At 37.5% G+C, this 22,362-nt stretch overlaps 1 protein-coding gene across 1 annotated transcript in view; it reads left to right on the top strand.

The window, feature by feature from the left end:
* Positions 1-21,388, top strand: part of rps6kc1 (ribosomal protein S6 kinase polypeptide 1) — a 77,374-nt gene extending 55,986 nt beyond the window's left edge. The window contains exons 9-15 of the mRNA XM_079831496.1: positions 7,104-7,151; positions 12,062-12,194; positions 12,274-13,476; positions 15,145-15,234; positions 16,150-16,232; positions 16,391-16,486; positions 20,320-21,388. Coding sequence (XP_079687622.1) covers positions 7,104-7,151; positions 12,062-12,194; positions 12,274-13,476; positions 15,145-15,234; positions 16,150-16,232; positions 16,391-16,486; positions 20,320-20,421 — 1,755 coding nt within the window. The 3' untranslated portion in view covers positions 20,422-21,388. The remainder of the gene's footprint in view (positions 1-7,103; positions 7,152-12,061; positions 12,195-12,273; positions 13,477-15,144; positions 15,235-16,149; positions 16,233-16,390; positions 16,487-20,319) is intronic.
* The last annotated feature ends 974 nt before the right edge of the window (positions 21,389-22,362 follow it).

Below are 22,362 nucleotides of genomic sequence, written 5' to 3' on the forward strand. Positions count from 1 at the left end.
TTAAAGTGCAATATTCGAAAGATCGGAGGCAACATGCCAGAGACGGGTTTTATTGAGGATGACATATCGATTTAACAATTATTAAATAGGGATATTCGAACAATCGGAGTTAGGGTTGTGCCGATGGACGTTATCATTGTCCATCGTGATGGCTGACCGACATCACGATGGAGCGCCACCATCGTGATGCCACGCCCCCGTTGCGAGTCTGTTGTGAGTGCGACGCACACTAATCCTCTTCTATAGTTATAGTTAGACTAAAAACTTAGCAGGGATTGCTCTGTAAATTAATTTGAGAATGTAACTAATGCATATATGCTATTTTAAATACTGTAGTCTATGCCAGATATATGTATAGCCTACATTTTGAAATCATTTGAGGCTGAAACATCCATAAGCATGCATGTTTATTTTAGCACTTCCGTCAGTGAAACAACACAGCCTATTCAACATTTAAACGATTTTCAGTAAATAATGGTTACCTAAAGAATATAAGAAAATTAAATATTAGTTAGAAAAATATTTGATTCATACTATTTCCCCGCAAAGACGTGCTCTGCGCTTTGAGAGGAATGGGACACCAGCTGGATAGACACCTTTCAAATATATCTTTGTTTTCTCCTGATGTTGCAAGGCAACACTTGTTGTAAAAGGTCTGAAGAGCGGATTTTATCTTCCACAAGGTCAAGACATTTAGGCAATGTTTGATTATTCACAGCCAGAGAAAACGAAACTAAAATCACCGCGGCGTGTGTGTGAAATGCGCTATTCAAATAAACCAAACTTGACGCGCATTACCAAGTTTAATAACAAGAACAAACTGTGTTAAATAAAGTTTGAAGTAAAAAGGTATTTGTCCCACAGTGTTTTTTATACTTTACCACAGTATAGTTATAATAGACTTAATTATAAGCAAACGAAAGGAAGAAACGTTTATAATCCCCTGCGAAAATGGTGACGTGAGTGAAGATTTGGGAAAGGAAACGAGATTTCCATGTCCATTGGGATAAAATGGACTAGGCCTTTTGTTAAAAATCACGGAAAATCGAGTGACCAGATCCAGATTGCAAAACAGAATGAAAAAGTGCTATCTGACCATTATTTCCTTTCTAGGCTAAACAAAGCTTTGTGCTTCACTCCTGTGGTAATATTAACGTGAAACAGCATTCACATGCAAAACACTGGGTTAGTAAAATAACAAAATAATTTTTTTAGAGTAGAAAATAGTAGGCCTATTTTTGTAAAGAGAGGCTATTAAAATAAAAAGAGCTCAACTCTTAAGTGGAAGGAACCTATTTTTTTTCCCGCTCACGTGCAAACTAGCGGATGAGTCATTATTTGGGTTAGTAAAAATAACGAAATTATAGTTTTAAGTAGGAAATAGTATTTATGTAAAGAGATAGTATATTATCTACACCCCCCCCCCCCCCCAACCCATCGCCCAACCCTAATCGGAGTCATCACGCCGGAGACGGGTTTATTGAGGATGCCGTGTCCATGAGGCAATTTCAGGGGGAGTCTAATTGACACGGTCTCTGCAGACACTTCAGGGTCTGGTCTTGCTGGGCGCAGGTCCACCATCTGAACTGGATACGGCCCGGATCCGGCTGACTGCAGTAGACTAACATTAGCGTAGATGCCATTCTTCTGATGATGTAACGAGTACATCAGGTGTTATGGGAATTGTTCCCGGTTCCGGCTTACCTAGTTAATGCAGCCTAACAATCATTTAATTGAAAAAGTGTTTTATGTGTATGCCATAGTAAAGAGATGTGTTTTAGTCTAGATTTAAACTGACAGTGTGTGTCTGCTTCCCGAACAATGCTAGGAAGACTGTTCCAGAGTTTAGGTGCAAAATAGGAAAACGATCGACCGCCTGCCGTTGATTTCGATATTCTAGGTATTATTAACTGGCCAGAATTTTGAGACCGCAGTAGACGTGATGGAGTATAATGTGTTAAGAGCTCGCTCAAGTATTGGGGAGCTAAACCATTTAGTGCTTTGTAAGTAATAAGCAAGATTTTAAAATGTATACAATGTTTAATAGGGAGCCAGAGCAGTGTTGACAGAACTGGGCTAATATGGTCATACTTCCTGGTTCTAGTAAGAACTCGAGCTGCTGCGTTTTGGACCAGCTGGAGTTTGTTAATTTAAGCGTTAGTTCACCCAAAAATGCAAATTCATCAAGTCATTAATTACTCACCCTCATGTCGTTCGACACCCGTAAGACCTCCGTTCATCTTCAGGACAGAAATGAAGATATTTTAGTTGAAATCTGATGGCTCTGAAAGGCCTTCATTGGCACAATGGCACTTTACACTCTCAAGACCCTTTAAAGGTACTAAAGACGTCGTTACAAAGTCCATCTCACTACAGTGGTTCTAAAATTACTTTATGAATCGGCGAGAATAGTTTTTGTGCGCAAAAAAACCCTAAATAACTTACATTGTGATGACGATTTCAAAACAAGTCATCATGAAGCTTCGAAGCGTTATGAATCAGCGAGTCGAATCAGCGGTTTGAATCGCCAAATTTCAGCAGTTTGGCGGTTTGACACGCAATCCAAATCATGATTCGACTCACTGATTCATAATGCTGCGAGAGGCACTACACATTCTTTGTAAGGTGAATATGGAAAGCGGTGGTAAATGGATATTTTTATTACAAAAACCCATCGATTTGCTTCAGGAGCCGTGTGAATTACTTTTATAATGGATGGAGACACTATTTTGGTCTTCAAATTTTGGGCTGCCATTCACTGCCATTATAATGCTTTGAAGAGCCACAGCATTTTTTGGTAACACTTTACAATAAGGTTGTATTAGTTAACATTAGTTAGTGCATTAGTTAACATAAACTAACCATGAACAACACCTCTGTTCAGCATTAGTTAATCTTTGTTAACGTTGGTTAATAAAAATACAGCTGTTCATGGTTTGTTCACAGTGCATTAACTAATGTTAAGATTTTAATAATGCATTAGTAAATGTTGAAATTAACATTAACAAAGTTAAATAAATGCTTTAAAAGTGCAGTTCCTTATTAGTTAATGTGAACTAATGTAGTTCACTAATTAACCTTATTGTATTCGTCTGAAAGAATAATGTCATATATAGAATTAGGAAGGCTTGAGGGTGAGTAAATCATGCGGTAATTTTCATTTTTGGGTGAATTATCCCTTTAAGTGCTTGCAGCAGAGGTGTGTATTCAGCTGCTTCTTAAAATATGTGATGGTCTCAGCAGTTTGGGTGGAGGATGGCAACTCCTTCCACCAGAGTGGAATTGTTCTTGGGTCTAATGAACAGGTTGTAGGACGGCTGGCAGAGAACTTTTGAAGTCCTTGTTCTCTGTAAGGGGAGAGAAGGAAGAGAAGAGTGGAATGTGTGGGGGTGGAAGATGGCTATGGGTGAGTGGTGCAGAGAATTGGTTGCTAATGGTTGCCACCTCATCTGTAAAATATCTTGCAAAGTCATCAGCATTCAGAGAAGGATGGGAGAAGGTGGAGGGGGACAGAGTTAAGAGGAGAATGTTGTGAATAGTGTCTGGGTGCTGCTGATTTTTGTATTGGTAGTAAGTAGCAGAAGCACTAGAGGAGAAAGAGGATAGGAGAGAATGATACTTGCTTGAAATTCAAATGGCTTGCTAGAGTTAGAAACAGCTTGCCAACTTGAACTTTCTGGAAAAGAATCTAAGTACCAATGTGGTAGGAGTGCTCTATGGCTCTGTCGCCTTTAACGTAAAAAATATTCTCCGGTTCATTTCTTTTTTTCAGTCTGTCTAGGTCAGACACGAATAAAAACATGAATACACTGGAGAACTGCTTTAAATTGAAGTTGTAATTCTAATTGAAAGAGACACTGACGCCGTTTCATGTTTAATGCTGTAAAGCTGCTTTCCTTTAAAGCAATCTATTGTATAAAGTGCTATATAAATAAACATGACGTTACTTGACTTGAGTGCCGAATTGAAGAGAAAAAAATATTTTATAAAAATGAAATGATATAAGCTTTCTGGACAAAAAAAGGTATAATTTTAGGGCTTCAGGTAATTTTTACCCACAAGGGATGGATTTTAAACCTGATGCTAATTTGCGCTGCTCTTGGTAGATTGCGTTAGTCATTATGGAAATGATCTGGGCGTCTGTGTTCTTTTATCTGCTCGTCGTCAGTAGATCACACGCATAACTTTCTACTCCCATCTGCACATTTTTGGAATTGCGACTCGCACTACTTTGCCATGTTTAGTAAATCTGGCCCTGAATGTGTTATTTTTGCATACTGCTGTAAGGGGTGTAATAATTAACTAATTTTTCTTGATTGTTGCATTGATTACAAATCTTGCCTATGCAATGATCTTGAAACAGGTTTTGAGAATAATTTTGTTTTGGTCAATAATCAATTTAAAATGTTGAATCCAATGAATTGTAATTCGATTTTGATTCAATGCTTTAAAATATAGAAACATAATTACATGCACATATTAATGGAGACATTGATCTGCATCGATGGCTCCCTCACTGCTTTCCCTCAATGGGATGAAATTAGTCTCAAAATGATTAACAAATGCATGCACAATTATCCATGAACTTGATAAATGTTGCAGATGTTTTACTATCCACAACCAAGCATCTTTTAACTTGCGTGTGCAAAATTCAGTGTTTTCTTTTTGAATTAGTGTATCATAATTTGCACGTGCAACAAACATTGGTGTTTTTTCTGAGTCCATCTTATTTGATTCTTTTGGCCCTTATTTAAGGACGAAGGCAGCAAATGTTGAACTGTGCTTTTCTCTCTGAAAATCTGAGTAAAATGGGTCGTTCCAGACATTGTTTAAAAGAACAGCTTACTGTGATTAAAAAGTTTATTAGATTGGGGAAAACATATAAAGAAGTGCAGAAAAGGATAGGCTGCTCAGCTAAAATGATATCAAATGCTTTAAAATGACAACCAAAACCAGAAAGACGTGGAAGAGAACTACCATTCGAATGGATCGAAGAATAGCCAAAATGGCAAAGCCAATGATCAGCTCCAGGGAGATCAAAGAAAGTCTATAGTTATCTGTGAGTACTGTAACAATTAGAAGATGCCTATGTGAAGCCAAATTATCGGCAAGAAGCCCCCGCAAAGTTCCATTGTTGAAAAAAACGACACATGCTGAAGAGGTTACAATTTGCCAAAGAACACATTGACTGGCCTAAAGAGAAATGCCGCAATATTTTGTGGACTAATGAAAGCAAGATTGTTCTTAGGGGCTGCAGACAGTTTGTCAGACGACCCCCAAATACTGATTTCAAGCCACAGTACACTGTGAAGACAGTGAAGCATGGTGGAGCAAGCATCATGATATGGGGATGTTTCTCATACTATGGCGTTGGGCCTATTTATCGCATTCCAGGGATCATGGATCAGTTTGTGTACATCAAAATACTCATGTTGCCTTATGCCGAAGAGGAAATTCCTTTGAAATGGGTGTTTCAACAAGACAATGACCCCAAACACACCAGTAAGCAAGCAGCATCTTGGTTCCAGATCAACAAGATTAAAGTTTCTGAGGCAAAACCAATAAATGCGGAGGAATTGTGGTATGTAGTGCAATCGTCCTGGGCTGGAATACCTGTTCACAGGTGCCAGAAGTTGGTCGACTCAATGCAACACAGATGTGAAGCAGTTCTCAGAAACCGTGGTTATACAACCAAATATTAGTTCAGTGATTGACAAGAAATCTTCAAGCATTTTTCAAGCAGTTTATACAGTAAATGTTTGACTTTGTAAAGAAAAATGCAGACACTGCAATTTATTTTACAGCCTAATATTCCTTTTTCTTCACTTTCTGTAAAGTAATAACAAATTTGATCCATTTTTCTTCGTTTTAATTTTGAATAGAACGTGCAGTGTTCCCAATGCTTTTGCATGTATTGAAATAAAAGCTATTATAAGGATTTTGAGCTTTACTTACTTTTTTTAAACACACTGCTATTATTTTGAACACAACTGTAGCTGTGAATATAAAACTTTTGAGACTTTCATTTTGCCAGTTTAGCCTTGCACGATCCACACAAAAATAGCTTGCAATCCACACACGGCTGTCTAAGAAAACCTGCTACCACTAGATGGCAGTAGCCTTCTAAAACAGACAACGGCACTCATAAAAATCTTGATGGCCCTGTCCCAAATGGCACCCTAAACATTTGCAGCCTTCCTACGAGTCAGGTGAGGAGCTTACATTGCAAGTGTGCGAGCACACTTCTAAGACCTAAAATGACAAATGGGACACCCTATGCTATGGACTTAATGGACACGCACACGCAGCAGCCATTGTAAGTCTAAAAGACCGAAAGTACATATTAAGTGTGCCATTTGAGACAGGGCCAAAGTGGCTTAAGAAAGTGATATGGAAGCACCAAATTCAGTACAGACCTTATTAATAAAACATAGCTTACTTTGCGTGTTTTGAGTTCATATTTTTCTGCTTGTCTGTACAAAGTTTCACGTTGAATGTTTCCTCATTATAAAGAAACCGCTTAACGTAATTAATTAACACAGCAGGCTAACATTAAAAGTGTTACAAACTGCTTTTACATTACAAACGTTAAAACTCTGCAAGCCTGTAGGCTACCTTATTAATAAAGCATGCTTTGTACAGGCAAGCAGATTAAATAAGGTTATGAACACAACATGAGAGGTTAGGCATTTTTCTCCCATAGAAAACCATTATAAAAACGCTTAATGAGCGATATAGTGCGTTGCATGTTCAATAAGGTCTTTTAATATCACCGCCTTACCGCATTAACTACGAAATTTCACATTAAGTAAGGTGGCCAAATGCCCCCGTTTTTGGGGTTTTGTCCCAGACTGGAGCTGTCCCCAGATATCTCCCTGTTTTACAGCTCGTTCAGAACAACAACAACAACAACAACCCACAAATACATTGCAAAAAAATTATTTTCTATCTATATGCTACAGTGATTCAGTGATCCATATTTACTGTAAATATAACTCCCTAGACAATTTTTTTTAGAGTTTGCCGTTATATAACACTGTTTTAAATGTTCTAAAGTGTTTTTGTTTAAACTTTATTTATTTATATGAGTGTTTTATTTGCAGGTGCTGTTGGTGATGGATAAGAGAACTCAGGAAACTTTTATTTTGAAAGTAAGTTAGAAAGTAAGAGTTAATAACACCTAACAATGTTAGAGGAATCTCTAAAACTTACAGTGAGTTATAATACTCCTAAAAGGTGTAATGCTTTGCTTCTGTTTAGTTTGACTGTTTGCATTTGATTTGATTAACTATTTACAGCAAGAGTAACTACCAGAAAAGCTGTATCTGAACCATATCGAGGACTGAAGTATTACAAATTGATAAATAATTTAATATTGAAAAAAGAGGGGGCCTAATGGATGTATTTGCAAGTAATAATAGAGACCTGAGAGGTTTGGTGAACTTATCTAGTGATTAAACTATATACGAAAAGACAACTTTTGTGGAGAACAGTGTTACCAATTTTGCCATGGTTTGTAAAAATGCCTTCCTTTGCCATTTAGAATTTTACTGAAAATAGTCTCTTTTTGAAAACTGTCATGCATAAGGAAGGCAAGGGCCCAACGTGTTATACAGGGATCTTCTATTAAATTAGGATCTTTGTATATAAATAACCATCTTATTTCAACTATTAAATTTAGTGATTACCAATATTTATTAGGGCTGTAATCAACCAAAGAAAATCTTGGTCGACTGAAGTCCTGAAATTTTCGACAAAAAATCTACTAAAAATGACGTTAGGTAAAAAAAGGTTAAATTAATTAGCTGCGCATTGTGCGTAGTACTTGGTAGCCTTGTTGTCTGCCTAAATGAATTATAAATAAACATAAAAAACTAGTAGACTATTTGCAGTATATTAAATTGTTTTTGACCTGATTATTTTGCTTTTTTTTGTTTTTGACCTGATTGATTATCAACATAATTTAGACAATTGTTTGTCATATGTAGCATATTATAATAATTGACAGACACTATCATTTTAGCTGCTCTGTGCAGCTCGAACTAGAGCCCTGCATGGGCCTCAAATCTAGGCCCTGGCCCGAAACGCTGAGGCCATAGCCAGGCCCATGTCCGACAGCTTATCAAAATTTTCGGCCCAAGTCCGACTGAAGCCCGTGTTTTTTTTATTTATTATTTTTTTATCCTCCCTATTACACATTGTTGCAGCCATTAAAATAGTTCAGTTTTGATTTTAATGTCAAAGTAGTTATATTTCGTTTAGTTTCTTTATTACGTTAATTTAGAAAAATGTTTGAAGCATTTTTTTGTTCGTTAAATTAAAGTTTTTGTTTTTTAAAGTAACAACCAAGCAGCCGACAGTGAGTTAACCACGTTAGATAAATTTAGCCTCTCAAATCAACACTGGACTTGTCTTGTTTATAATAAAATCCATAGATATAAAACATTTCAAGTTCACAATGTTAGTTTAAACTTTTAGCCTAAAATAGGCATTTTTGACAAGCTGAGGCAGGCTGATGATGCTCGCAACGGCACATGCAAACATAACGGGCTACACAATCGAAACAGACAACCAACATGTTTTTTATTATTTTTTTATTTTTCCTTACACCTCTCTACAAAATTAATATAAATTCGAACTTCAATTCCCGACCCGCGCTATATGCACATTTAACGGAGTTCACGTCAACGAAAGCAACAGACATGAGCTGCATTATAGCCTATTCATCAGCTCATTTCAAGATCAAAGACCGCGACCTAAGCACTGGTAAGAGCATTTAGTCTAATTCGTTTTAATTAAGATGATTGTGTTTTTGAGCTACTAAGACGTAGCCTATTTTCAGTTTCACTTGCGGCCGTTTGCGTGTTGGCTTGCTTTACTTATTTGCGGCGATACGCTGCATAGCGCCAGGTATCATGGTCTCATGTTGTTTCCACCAGCACAGCACATCTCATTGTTTCTTTTAATTAATGAATGTTTAAAATATAAAATGCCCGAAGCCCGGCCCGCATTTGAGGTATGACGTGAAAATTGGCGGGGCACTTCGGGCTCGGACAGAAATGCAGGGCTCTAGCTCAAACATAGGAGCTCAGCTCAGCTTCGTGGCTGAGACACGAATAGACTATTAACGTAAAGCTTTTACTCTTTTGTGTTTAAGAGTAAAACGTTTATTAACTTTACGTTAATAGTACACTTTAATAAACTAGGAATATTTATTAAACAAGCCAGATCAAGAGCAGAAACTAAATAAAGTGCACAACTGAAAAATAAAGCATAGGCTCAAAACTAATACAAACAGTGGGCACAGCGACCAAATAAAAAATAAAATAATAAAGTGCCCAAATCCAATAAATAATACTAGAAATAAATTTGCAGTTTGCACAATAGTAAAAGGGACAACTCAAAACAGACGGGGCAACCTAACGCAGACAAGTTAGCTCACCGTCTTTAGGTGATATGACATGTTTGTCGTCGAGCTGTGATATGCAAACTGTTGCTTGCAAAATGTGCATTCTACTTTTTTCCCATTTTCTATTTAAAAAAAATGCTGCCAAAATGTCTTTGTTGACATGGTAGAAGAGGACTGACTAGGAAAACGCTCTCACAATTAAATAAATAATATTCAGCAAAGCAGCCTAACGTTACTTCAATCTGTCTCTCTTCTCCAGTGGGTTGGGCTAATCCAAAAGAAGTGAAAACAAGGGGGGGGGGTGTTCTGAAGACAGACTGTTACCTGTGAAACAGGGGTGCTCTGAAAACACCCCCATTAGCAATTAGTGCTTTCCACCTGATGAAATGAACGCAGCAAAACTGACGAAATGAACACGGCAAAACTAATGAAATGAATGCGGCAAAAAATCAACCAATCAGAATTTTGGTGATAGCATAAGCAAAATATTAAGTGAATATTAGTGGATTCAAGGGCCCACAGATGTTGCCTGTAGAAATCCCAAAAAGTACATCAGTCAAGTTAGAAAAATGGATTTCTAAATGTATTTTGAGCAGGGTAGAGGCCAAGAATTAAGTTCAAAACCTTACAGCTTATGACGACTAATGGAGATGCGAGTCTTCCATATTTCAAGTATTATTACTGGGCAGCGCAGCTAAAACCAATAGAAACGCAGTTGAAGGATAACATTATACACACTAGCTAAACATAGAGAAAAGATTCGGCCTACAGCCCCTGATCTTACTTCCCTTTGTAGATACCCATTTTGACAATATTATAATAGGTAAATGGATGTTACTTTAAAAATGTGGAATAAAGTAGTCATCATTGAAACCATCTAAATTAGACAAGTTTTAAAAAATGGTCAATACGAACTCATTCTAGTCGGAGAGATTGTGGGGCACAATTAGGTAACCATACATCTTCTGTTCACATCACGTTTATAGATTGCTCAGAGATACTGTATATTTAACACTGATATTCATTTTGAGCCTAATGAGGCCATTTTAGGGGCAATGTCTGAGGGTATGAAAGAAAGAAGATTGAATCGCTTCAGATACTACTTGCAGCAGCTATGAAATGCAAAAGTGGGTCCAAAGGGTCCGAGATATTTATTAAATAGAAAAAAAATAACTTACTTCCTTAGACTTGGCTTGCTCAGTTGGGGACACAAAATTTTTCAACTAAATATCCAAATAAAACTAATTAGTAAACTAAATGAACCAAATAAACTAAATTACTGATCTATTTATTAATCTAATGCCCACATTGTTACTGTATGATAATTGAAATGAGCTAGATGACATCTCCATTTTCTCCGGAGCGGCTTGACTTGACTTCAGTTGAATAATTTTGAGGCAAGATGTAGCCCAATTTCAAGACTATTACACAACGACTAACAAATCACATAGGAGAGAACAGATATGTGCATGCAATCACATTTATAAACCTGGTGGGTTATCGTTTCTCTTGGTGTGCTATGGTTTTTTTAAAAACTTATTTATTTTTTATTTAATTTTATATTAGCTTCTTAAATTTTGGTTTATTGACCTTTTGTATTTGCACGCCTGTTGGTACTTTTTATGTCATTTTGTGTACTGTATACACACTAGAACAGCCTTCCCAGCGGAGGTCCAGACAATAGTTTTTTTGAATCGTTATATACATATTCATCTGGGCAGCAGTAGCACTTCAAGGATACATAGATACGTCATCAAAGATGAGGATATTGGGTCTCAAGAGCCAAAGCAGTGAAGTCTGAGAATTAAAAAAATAAATAATAATTATATACCATCAGTTGAGCCCAATTATATGAATTTTTAAAAGGTAAGATCAGAGTTTACTATATCTTATGACGTAATACTAATACTTAATATGATAAATCATAGAGGAAGCTACACACCATAATAAGAACCAAGAGATTTAAACGATTGAATTAACTCATTAGTGTGAATTCAATTAATTTTGTCTTGTGGAATGAAAGTATGTGTTGTGAGAGAGAACTTATTTGGACAGTGAATGATCCCTCCTGATTTTTTTAAAATGTTAAATATCTCAAGGGGGTGTAAAATTATGGGTTGCACAACTAAAAGAATAATTGGTAGACAAATGCCATACAGATGCTCCCCCCCCCCATTTTGATTTTCCTGGAACAAAAACTTGCCTACTGACCTTGTGGCAAAAAAAGTATTTCTGAACACCTTACCATTATTAAATTGGGTATTAGCATGCAGCGTGCTGTCCGATACTGCAGTGGTTTTCAGTCCTGGTTCTGGGGACGCACTGCTCTCCAAGAAATCCCACTGAAAGTAGCAGTCCCTTTAGAGACTAGAAACGTCTCAACCTTTCTTTGTATATAAATATAAATAATATAAATATATATGAGAGGAATGTATAGCAATCAGTTTACACATTATATTTGCAATATTTTAAAGTTTGAGAGACAAAATAAAGTGGCTGGATTAGCTGTACAGCAAATTAAAAATGGAAACTGAGCTTCCATCATCTGAATGTGCAACTGTTTTAACATGGTTTTATAAAACTCTTTTTGGACTGCAGTCTGGTAGATTGAGATCCCTGGTTTGTACTGATATGATTTCTGTGTGTGTTCAGGGTTTAAGGAAAAGCAGTGCGTGTGGGCGTGTTAAGAAGACTGTTGTGCCTCGTTCCGTGCCTAACATGGTACAACTGGAGAAATACATAATCTCAGAGGATTCCATCTTTCTTTTACTGGAGTATGCTGAGGGTGTGTTGTTTTCACTTTTTACTAAATGCCTAAGCGTGTAAACAAGGTGTTTACTAGTACTTCCTCTTTGTCTCATCAGGTGGTAAATTATGGACGCATATCTGCAAGTATCTGCATGGCAGCAGTCCCGACGAAAGCTTCAACATACCTTTCATCCAGAAAGCTCACTCTACAGCTATACATTCAACCCTGACTCCTGTGCCCACCGGTTCCAGCAGTGTGGAATCTCGGGGCCTAAGCATTGGGGAGTGTCCATTAGAAGCCCAACTGCCAGACTCGGGTGCCACCTCTGAGGAGGAATGCACCAACAGCTACTTGACACTATGCAATGAGTATGAGCAGGAGAAGCTGGAGCCGGAGGAAGACCACTGCTCCCAAAAACATACATGTTCAGTATTAAACACAGATAGTCTGTGCTCTCCGATTTCAATGCAGGAGCTGTGCTTCTTCACTGAGGAGGATAAACTGGCTGGCTTTATGGATCAATGCACACGTTCACCTGACCATCTGAACCAATCACCGCCAAAGGAGCTCTTCTACAGTGAGAGTAAAGATGTCTGCAAGCCACTGTTTTTACCCTCAGATGCTGGTATAGAGGTCACAGAAGAGCCACTGGAGAAGCTACAGGAAGTGTCAGATCTCTGGAGGTCTGACTGTGATCAATGCTCAAATGAGTTGGTGTCAGTAATTTCCTTTAAAGAGGCTGTATTGGAGGATGCCAATGTCAGCTGTGCTGTTGAGGGACAACCGCCTGATCTTTTGGTCAATCTGCCAGCACTCGAAGGGGGCACAGTAGACGTGTTAGAGGAAGAGCTTATCACTGAAGGCATCGCTTTCGCTGTTGTAGACCAAACCTCTCCCACATTTGGCAGGCCAGATGTTCTAGAGAGAGGAGAGAAAGCTGAGTTGGACCTGTCTGTTGATGTAGCCACCCTTCCACTTCTACACAAACCATCAAAAACACCATTTAACGCAGACTTATTGACTCTGTCTTCCTCCACGCTGTCTGGCATGCTGGACTCAGCTGTTCCCAGAACTCAGAAGAGCTTTGTTGAACATGAAGTTGTGGGGATGGGGTCAGCGGGCACTTCAGGAGAGCAGGAGGTGTCAAAGTTGTTTCAAGAGCTGGATAAGTTGGCTGCTGTTTCGTTAGATACGCACATCCCAGAGGCTCTGGTGAGGAGCTGGGCCGCTGACATGGTTGTGGCTCTGGATGCACTGCATCAGGAGGGAATCATATGCCGAGACCTAAACCCCAGCAACATACTGCTAAATAACACAGGTGAATCACCTACTCACTGCATACTGTTGAAACGTACTTAATTACACTATTAAAGACAGATATAATCCTTTAAAACTTACAGTATCGCCATTGGCTATTCATTTTTTTTGGTTACTCACCATAACGGTTTTGGGGTCATGGTTCGATACGAGTTTGCTACAACAGGAAGAGCAAAAAATCCACAATGCTAGGTTTCTTTTCATTTATTTTAAACAGGCATAGTGCAAATTACAGTTTGGTCCATCTAGCGGTATTTTATCCCCGCTGAGTTGGTACAGCTGAGCATAGTTGGTACAGTACAGCCTCCTTTATTATGCACTAAGCAGTAAACCGAATGCACTCTTGCTTAAGTAATTTTTTGTAATTGATTGCTTAAAACAAAGAATTAAGGAATTGTTGATTTATTACTCTTAATTGATAGATTGACAAGTGCTGTTGGGTAAAATGCAATGGCTGTTTTCAAACGTAACCGATTCGGATGCACAAAATTCAATATTAGGCTTTTTCAAGAAATCATGGAGAGATGAGCAAGTAGGAGAAAAGTGCCATCTACATCTGAGCCTACTTCACCTTTCTACGAGGAGACACCGAGTGAAGCAGCACTGAGGCCTCCCATTTCATATTTCATCACTGGACTGTAGTGAGACTTCCATGACACGAATCTGCACAATGCCAAATCATTTTGTCTCATTATAACAGGGGAAACAACTTAAAATATTCTGTCATTTATGGTCATACAGAAAAGTATAAAAAAGGGTCATTTTTTATTTGCGTACATGTTTTGCAAAATAAAGAAAACAAACAGGATGGCACTTTCTGCTATCTCAGTTTCTTTTCTGTGAAGTTTGTGGAGTACGTCACAAAAAGGAATCCACTCAGCGTATAGGCTACTAGCAAGCTTTTGCATGCCATCTGCATGCCATCTTTTGGGATGGTACATACAGTGTGTGCAAAATTCTTAGACGCGTTGATTTTCTGGTCATATTTTATTTCCAGGCACATTTGAACAATTCCAACCCACATTAATCTTAATAACTACTATTTATTTTGTATTTAATCATTTATAAGTGATAAATAATTGTTAATAAAAGCTGGAAATGAAAAATGCCTTATTCAGGTATGCATAATTATTAGGCACGTTTTCTTTTACAGATAGAATAAGATGACAGAGATTTTACTCACTGCTGTTGACTAAAGAACATTTGTTGCTAAAATAAAGATTAATCTATATTTAATTTATAATTTATACAGTACAGATTGTTTGATAACTTTATTTAATTTCTGTATATTTCATACCTGTTAGACAGAAGGGAACAGGTATGATATTTATTATGGGTTTATGTGAGGATTATTTTAAGTTCACTTAATTAAGTTATATTTTTGAAGCCTACGAAATGTAAAAAAAACGTGCGTGCGTGCGCGCGTGTGCCTGCGCGCGCCCACAAAATGGATTAATGAATATGGCTTAATGAATATTGAAAAATAGCCAGTGGCATTTACACACACAATGCCACTGGCTATTTAAAGGATATAGCCCTTAAATATTATTTAATATTCATTAAACCATTTTGTGGGGTCTTGAATTATAACTAAAAGACTAGTACACAGTACACACTACATAACTTTTTTTTTTTTAAGACTGTGGTGTAATCACTCTATCTCTCTCAGGTCGTGTGCAGCTGACCTATTTCTGTAGCTGGAGTGATGTAGAGGAGTCATGTGACCCTAACGCCTTCTCTAAGATGTACTGCGCACCAGGTCAGCTTGTCTTAACATTATAGACACATTCTGTACTGTTTTGTGCTTGTTCATTAAATGCACTGTATTTCGTCTTTCATTAAGCTTACTATTCACCACAATCAACTATAGAGTTTTATAAAAATAATTTTCTAAAGCAGAATTTAATAATCATCAAAACTCATATCAAGATCAAAACATCCATTCAAACTGAACTGTGCCACAGTGCCACAGTACCATGCTAATGTGTAACTGCTGTTTATCACCCAGTGAAACCACATAAGCCTATGCATTGGTGGAGAAGAAAACGATTTCAAGACTACAAACCGAGAGTAGGAAGAATTAGAAGCAACTTTAGGAACATAACTTAACTTTCAGTCGCATGTTAGAGCCGTGAAACTACAGTCAGAATTCTCTCGGTAGCTGACTCCAACAGTTCAAAGGGAGAACCGTTAAACCCTCTAAGACTATAGATGAGTCATGAGACCCAAGAAAACTATTTTGAAGGAACTCTAGTACTGAACCAACTGGGCAGTAAATTGGGTCCAAGTTATAGTTTCCTGCACAAGGACACAAACAAACGGCACTTGAAAACGTAGAGCTTTCTAGTAAAAGGAGCTCTTGCATTCAAAATGTCTCTGTAATCTCAGATGAGAGTCCAGATTTGAGTAGAGAGCCCTTGTTCAAATGCCAAACTAAAGGTTTCCAATTATCCAGCTTGAGGTGACATGGCAGTTATATTTGGATGGAAATGGTGCAAGGCCAGAAGTTTAGAAGAGTAGCAATACAACTACTTTACTAATTTAGCTGGTTTATGAGTTGACATTCTTACACCAATTACACCCAATGCATATTTTATTGCAAAAGCTTTTTGTCTTTGTCAGTAAATACAAAAAAATTAAACACTCTTCATTTCTCTTTCTCTATGACATTTAGAAGTGGGCGGAATCTGTGAAGAGACTCTAGCGTGTGATTGGTGGAGTTTGGGAGCCCTTCTATATGAGCTCATAGTTGGAAAGGTGAGAGTATTTCATCAACAGTTGAATTATTTTCAGTGAATAATTTTAAAATGAATGTAATGGAGGGATAATTGTAATTTCAACATCAAAATGTTAAAGTTTAACACTCTTATAGTTTAAGTTTGTAGTTGTTCATCTGTAGTTTGCTGTGTGTGTAGTCTCTATATCAGTGTCATCCTGCTGGCATTGGTAGACACTCATCCCTGAACATCCCAGAATTTGTGTCAGAGGAGGCGCGGTCTCTGCTGGAACAGGTACATATTACCATGGTGGAAAAGTATATATGTGACCAGAAGTGAGAGGACTGGGAAGGGCCCCAAAACAAATTTTGGAATCTAAACTGCAAAAAGGACTCATTTTGTACTTCCACCTCTTTATTACGTAATAGCGATGAATATATCAGCATAAGACTGCATGCACAATTATCCATTTGTCTTGTCCACTGACGTGTTAGTGAAGTGAAATGGAAAGAGTGAGAGATACTATCACTAGGATGTCTCAGTAGAGCATTATTTATTTGTTCAGTACATTTCATTGTGGATTCTCTGGTAAACCAGTTGAAGTTTAGTAATGCCACAAAATGTAAGTTACCATATTAATTCTAAAGCTTACTCAGTGATATGGAAGGACTCGCATACACTTTAGGCTGCTTATGGCTTTTTATGCAACATCTGCAAATCAGGCCAGTGACTAAACCATTAACTCCACATTGTTCCTCTTAGTAGCATGAAAATAAATTATTTAAATTGTGATTGAATTATATACAGAAAGCGAGCAAAGAAAGCTCCCTTTATAATCACTGGAGCTGTCAATCACTTTATTTCAGAGCAAGCTTAGGGAGTTCTGCACTCAAAACTCAATGGCGATATCACTGCAATCGTGTGCCCAACAGATAAAACTGTTATAGTGTGCTCAGTGCCTCAACCTTTTATTCAGTGGGAGTACATCAAAATATAATGCTATAATCCCTTTTCATGATAAGTTTATCTCGGCAGTAAAAAGGGAGTAAAAGTTTCAAAAGTGTTCCACATGTAATACTTAGGAAGTATCCAAAGATGTTTCCCAATCATGGCAGTGGAAGTCTTAAATGAGGCTAAAGAACAAACGCGTTAGCAGATATACTGTATTATACAAGACACACACTTCATTATGGTTCATATCTGATTAGGGTTGTCAACTTTACTTTGCATCTTGCACCAGTATTGTTGGCTCAGGAGGGCAATCAAAACATTAGAAATTGTAAATCTATACATTCCAAGTAAGGATACTCAATTTATCTTTAATTATGTTTTTGAATCCGCTCTAATAATTGGAGGGGACTTCAACACAAGTTTTTTTTTTATCCTTTGCCAGATATTTTTGATGCATTGACTTTGACTTTTCAGCAAGTCCATGCTTTCTGAAGTGACTAATTGCAAAATACATCCAGTTGCATTAACAGAACTACTTTTGAATGTGTGGTAAACACACCTCCGCAGGATAATTTAGGTGGAGGTTTAAAGGGGTCATGAACTGCATTTTTTAATATTGTTTTATGTTTCCTGGGGTGCACTTGTTATGTTAGAATGCTTTTTACATCAAAAATAGTCATAATTTATAAATAAAAGGCATTTTTCCTACCCTGATTTTAGCCTTCTGGGGCCTCATTTATAAAACTTTGCGTAGGATTTGCGTCAGAAGTGGTGTACGGATGAAACATAGGACGTGCGTGCGCACAGAAATATTCGGATTTATAAAACTGTGCGCACGCACATCCTACGCAGTTTTCCCTTAATAAATCACAATCAATTCTAAATATAGCGCAGCTTTTGCGGCTTCATGTCACGCCCATAGTTGCCCATAAATAGTCTGTGAAACGCCCACAAGTTAATATTCATCGATTGCGAAATCATGGCAAACACAGAGAGGAAAAAAAAAAACGTAACTTCACTCAATGTGAAGTAGAAGTTATCGTTGGCAAGGTGGAAAAGAGGAGAAAAACGTTGTTTTGGAGGGCACAGTGTGGGCATTACTAATGCCAAAAAGGCACTTGAGTGGCAAAAGGTTGCAGACGCCGTAAATTCTGTAGCCTCACAACCTCGGACCGTGGCCGAAATAAAAAAGAAATGGTCGGACATCAAAGTCGATGCAAAAAAGCGCCTAGCGCTCCATCGCCAGAGTGTGTCTTCTTGCTGTCTGAAGATGCGTTCACACCGAATCCTTCCATTTGCCACATCTTCTAAGAGTGCAAGATCAGCCATTGTGCGTCATTACGCATTGTGATGGGGCATTTTATTTCCATCCATTTAATTGCATCTGACAAGCTACAGATGTCGGTTATCATCTACGTGGAAATGGGAACTAATTCAGTGCAAATGTAATGTCTTGCAGCTTTCTGAATGGTTGAGACATACGTCATACGTTATTTTATCAAAAATAAAACTAAAGGCATATGCATGAATACCATGATTCCGTAGCTGATGAAGAAATTTTACTATGAAAACAACTTTCCACAGTGGACAATTAATACATCTATCTATCTCTCTATCTCTCTATCTCTATATCTCTATCTATCTCTCTATCTCTATATCTCTATCTATCTCTCTATCTCCCTAATTATCTATCTATCAGTCTATCTAATTGCATCTATATCTGCTCCGCCAGACGGACACATTGACGAGAATATCAGTTTTGTACATTAGCTATTTCGTTCTGTTTACCATATTTATGAGGATGAATTGCATAACATGCCCATATTATTGCAGAACATATTTCACTTTTCTTTTTGCAAATGTGTTAATATGCATTTCTGTTGTAATTTTCGTTTGATTTTGTTTGTTTTACACTGCAGATCGATCAAACGGGTGTTCGTGTAGGCTGTTAATTGTAAGACTTGCTTTGTGAAGTCTTCATGTTATTTATGAGAGGCATAGCCATTTCTTTTACACAACAGTCTGCAGTTTCACACATTCACGTGTTTCTTCCATCTGCCGACGGTGTCGCCATTTTCTCATTTCACCCGTTTTTGTGCGTCCGCCTGGGTCAGAGCTTGCGTGAAGGACCGCACATTTTCCTGTCAAGTTTGCTTTTTATAAATACCAATTATTGCGTAGAGAGCGGCGTACGCCGCCTTTTGTGCGTACGCAACGTTTATAAATGAGGCCTCTGGTCTGAACGCTCCGTTTTAAGGGGCGTGTCTGCTGTGAGACTTCAGTGTAAACACCCACTGCTGTGATTGGCTAACGTCTTTGCATTTTAAATAGTATTACTAATTTACTCCCTCTTTTAGCTCGTTTTTACAATTTCAGCTCTCATGGTTAACTAATCTTGAAAAGTGTTGCATTACATTTAGATCTATGGCATTATATTTAGATCTATGGCATGAAAGGTTGCCGTGATGAGCATTGTAGCCGATCACACACATGCTGAGCGCATGAAAGCAGCGATCTAGTCATTGCAACTCAGTTTCTGTACACTAACGAATGCTTTCATCTTCACTGACAATGCAAACGGGATCTAGTTGAGATTCGTTGAATAAAACGGGAGTCACTGATAAACGCGTCACTGATAAACTCCTGTTTGATTGACAGGTTCAGCGCGCGCTGCTCAAACGATTGGAAAGGGAGCTTTCTTTGATCGTTTTCTTTATAGAATTTAATGAAAATGAGGTGCATTTCTAAAGCCTACCCAAATGCTTTAGGAAGCATGCAAAATCTACTAGTCAGACATTTGTGGAGTTTGCGTGAAAGAAAACAGCCCTTTTTGAAAAGTGGTGTGCAACAGGTAAAGTAGCTAATATGATCAGTTAAAAGAACTTCAAGAAGAATTATTATTTACTGTGCCAAAGCTCACGTCTAGCCCGTTTGCATCCACAATTCACTTTCCATTAGTAGACTCGAGAACCAATGCTGTTTTCACATCAGTGATGTTGATATTTTCGACATTAATATTTTGATCTCAACAAATCTCATATGGTCACAATGAAATGTTTGTTTTCCATTGAAAAATAAGGTTGAATAAAGAACTGAATTTTATTTTCTTGGATTAAGCTATTGCTTAAAAGAAATTACATTTTACTGAAACCCTCTGTCTCTGTCTCTGTCTGTAGTTGTTGCAGTATAATCCAGTGGAGCGGCTTGGTGCAGGAGTAGTCGGTGTGGAGGATATTAAGTCTCATCCTTTCTTTTCTCATGTGAACTGGACCAATTGAACTATCAGATGCTTTACTAGAATGAGATGAAACTGTCTGAAATGTGTCTATGTACAAAAACAATGTCACAAATACGACATCTGTTTAAACCAGGGTTAGCCATTTAGATTCAAGGGTTACTTGAAAGAATAGGGTGTTTCCTGTTCAAATCAGATGAGTACTATCAATAGTATATGTGGTTCCCAAACCTGGTCCTGTTGTACCTCCAAAACATTTTGGATGTCTCCCTAATCAAACACACCTGATTCATCTCATCAGATGGGTATATAAATCAAACTGCTTGTGTATGGGCGTGTTTAATTTATACTGTTTATAAAAAACAGTTGGCAAATTTTGTTGCGTGAACATCTTTAGCATGTGCTAAAAAACACTTTTGGTGTGATTTGTTTGATTTAAATTGATCACTATCACATTTATCATTACATCATTACATATTTTCCACTAACCCATCTAATGCTCTGTTATTTATTAAACACTCATTAAACGCTCTATGCCAATGAGCTTATTGGTTCTTTCACTTGATGTACAGTATTACTTTTTCAAGGATGGTTCATACTCTTGCAGACAAATACAACTATGGAGTGGAATGGAGAAGAATTTGTAATGCAAATAAACGGTCGGAACACATTAAGAGTTTTCTATTTTAGTTGAAAATGGTGTTGTGTAAGGGGCACCAAAGTAAATAACTTATGATTTTTTACAAAGGTAATAAATCAATCAAAAACTTGCTTTAGCTGGACAATAACTTTTTTCTAGAGCTGCTGTACCGCCAAAACAATCTCTTCCATTAATTTCCTATTACAGTGCATCCAGAAAGTATTCACAGCGCTTCACTTTTTCCACATTTTATGTTGTTACAGCCTTATTCCAAAATGGATTAAATTCATTATTTTCCTCGAAATTCTACAAACAATACCCTATAATGACAACGTGAAAGAAGATTATTTTGAAATCTTTGCAAATTTATAAAAAAATTAAAAAAAAGCCTTTGCCATGACACTCAAAATTGAGCTTAGGTGCATCCTGTTTCCACTGATCATCCTTGAGATGATTCTATAACTTGATTGGAGTCCACCTGTGGTAGATGTTGACTGGACATGATTTGGAAAGGCACACACCTGTCTATATAAGTTCCCTCAGTGTTTCCCAACCTTTTTTCAGTCATGGCACCCTTTAACAATTTTCTCAGTTTTGTGGCACCCCCTCGCATAAGTTACACTAGGGGTGTAACGGTACAGATTGCTCACGGTTCGGTTTGTATCACGGTTTCGGTCTGGTTCAGTATTTATATGTTCAGGGGAAAAAAGAACAAATAATTTAAATACAAGCAGCAGCACAAATAAATACTATTGAGCAAAGATAGGCCTACTAATAAAATTTCTGGTTTTTCAGGTACGTCTAACATTAGTTTTCAGGTACAGAAATGTATCAAATGTAACATTGCATATTTGACTGTATAAATTAAAGATTAATCCTATGAAACATACAAAAGCTATTCAATCAAGAGCAGTGAGTGATGTCCTTGTCTTTTGTTGTTTGACATTAAACAGACCGCAGTAAAGGCCAGAGATGGGACCAAGTCACACATGTGCAAGTCTCAAGTAAGTCTCAAGTCTGAACCTTCAAGTCTCAAGTCCCAAGTATTTTTTTCTTGGGCAAGTCAAGTCCTGTAGTAGGTCATGTCAAGTCCAAGTCAAGTCACCTTATTGTAATTTTACCTGCAGAATCTGGTCGTAATAAAGTGAAAATACAAGATATAAGTAATTGTCAGTAAACAGTAAACTTCTGCCAACAGTGTTTGAAATGTTTTAATATTTCAACATTGAGTCCATAAAACAAATAACAGCTTAACATCTAACAGACTCCTCTCTGAACACCTCCCTCTCTCTCTCTCTCTCTCTCTCTCTCTCTCAAAAACAGTTAACATTAAACTTTGTTACA

This window comes from Gobio gobio (genome assembly GCF_949357685.1).
Source record: "Gobio gobio genome assembly, chromosome: 12".
In the NCBI taxonomy this organism is placed as follows: Eukaryota; Metazoa; Chordata; class Actinopteri; order Cypriniformes; family Gobionidae; genus Gobio; species Gobio gobio.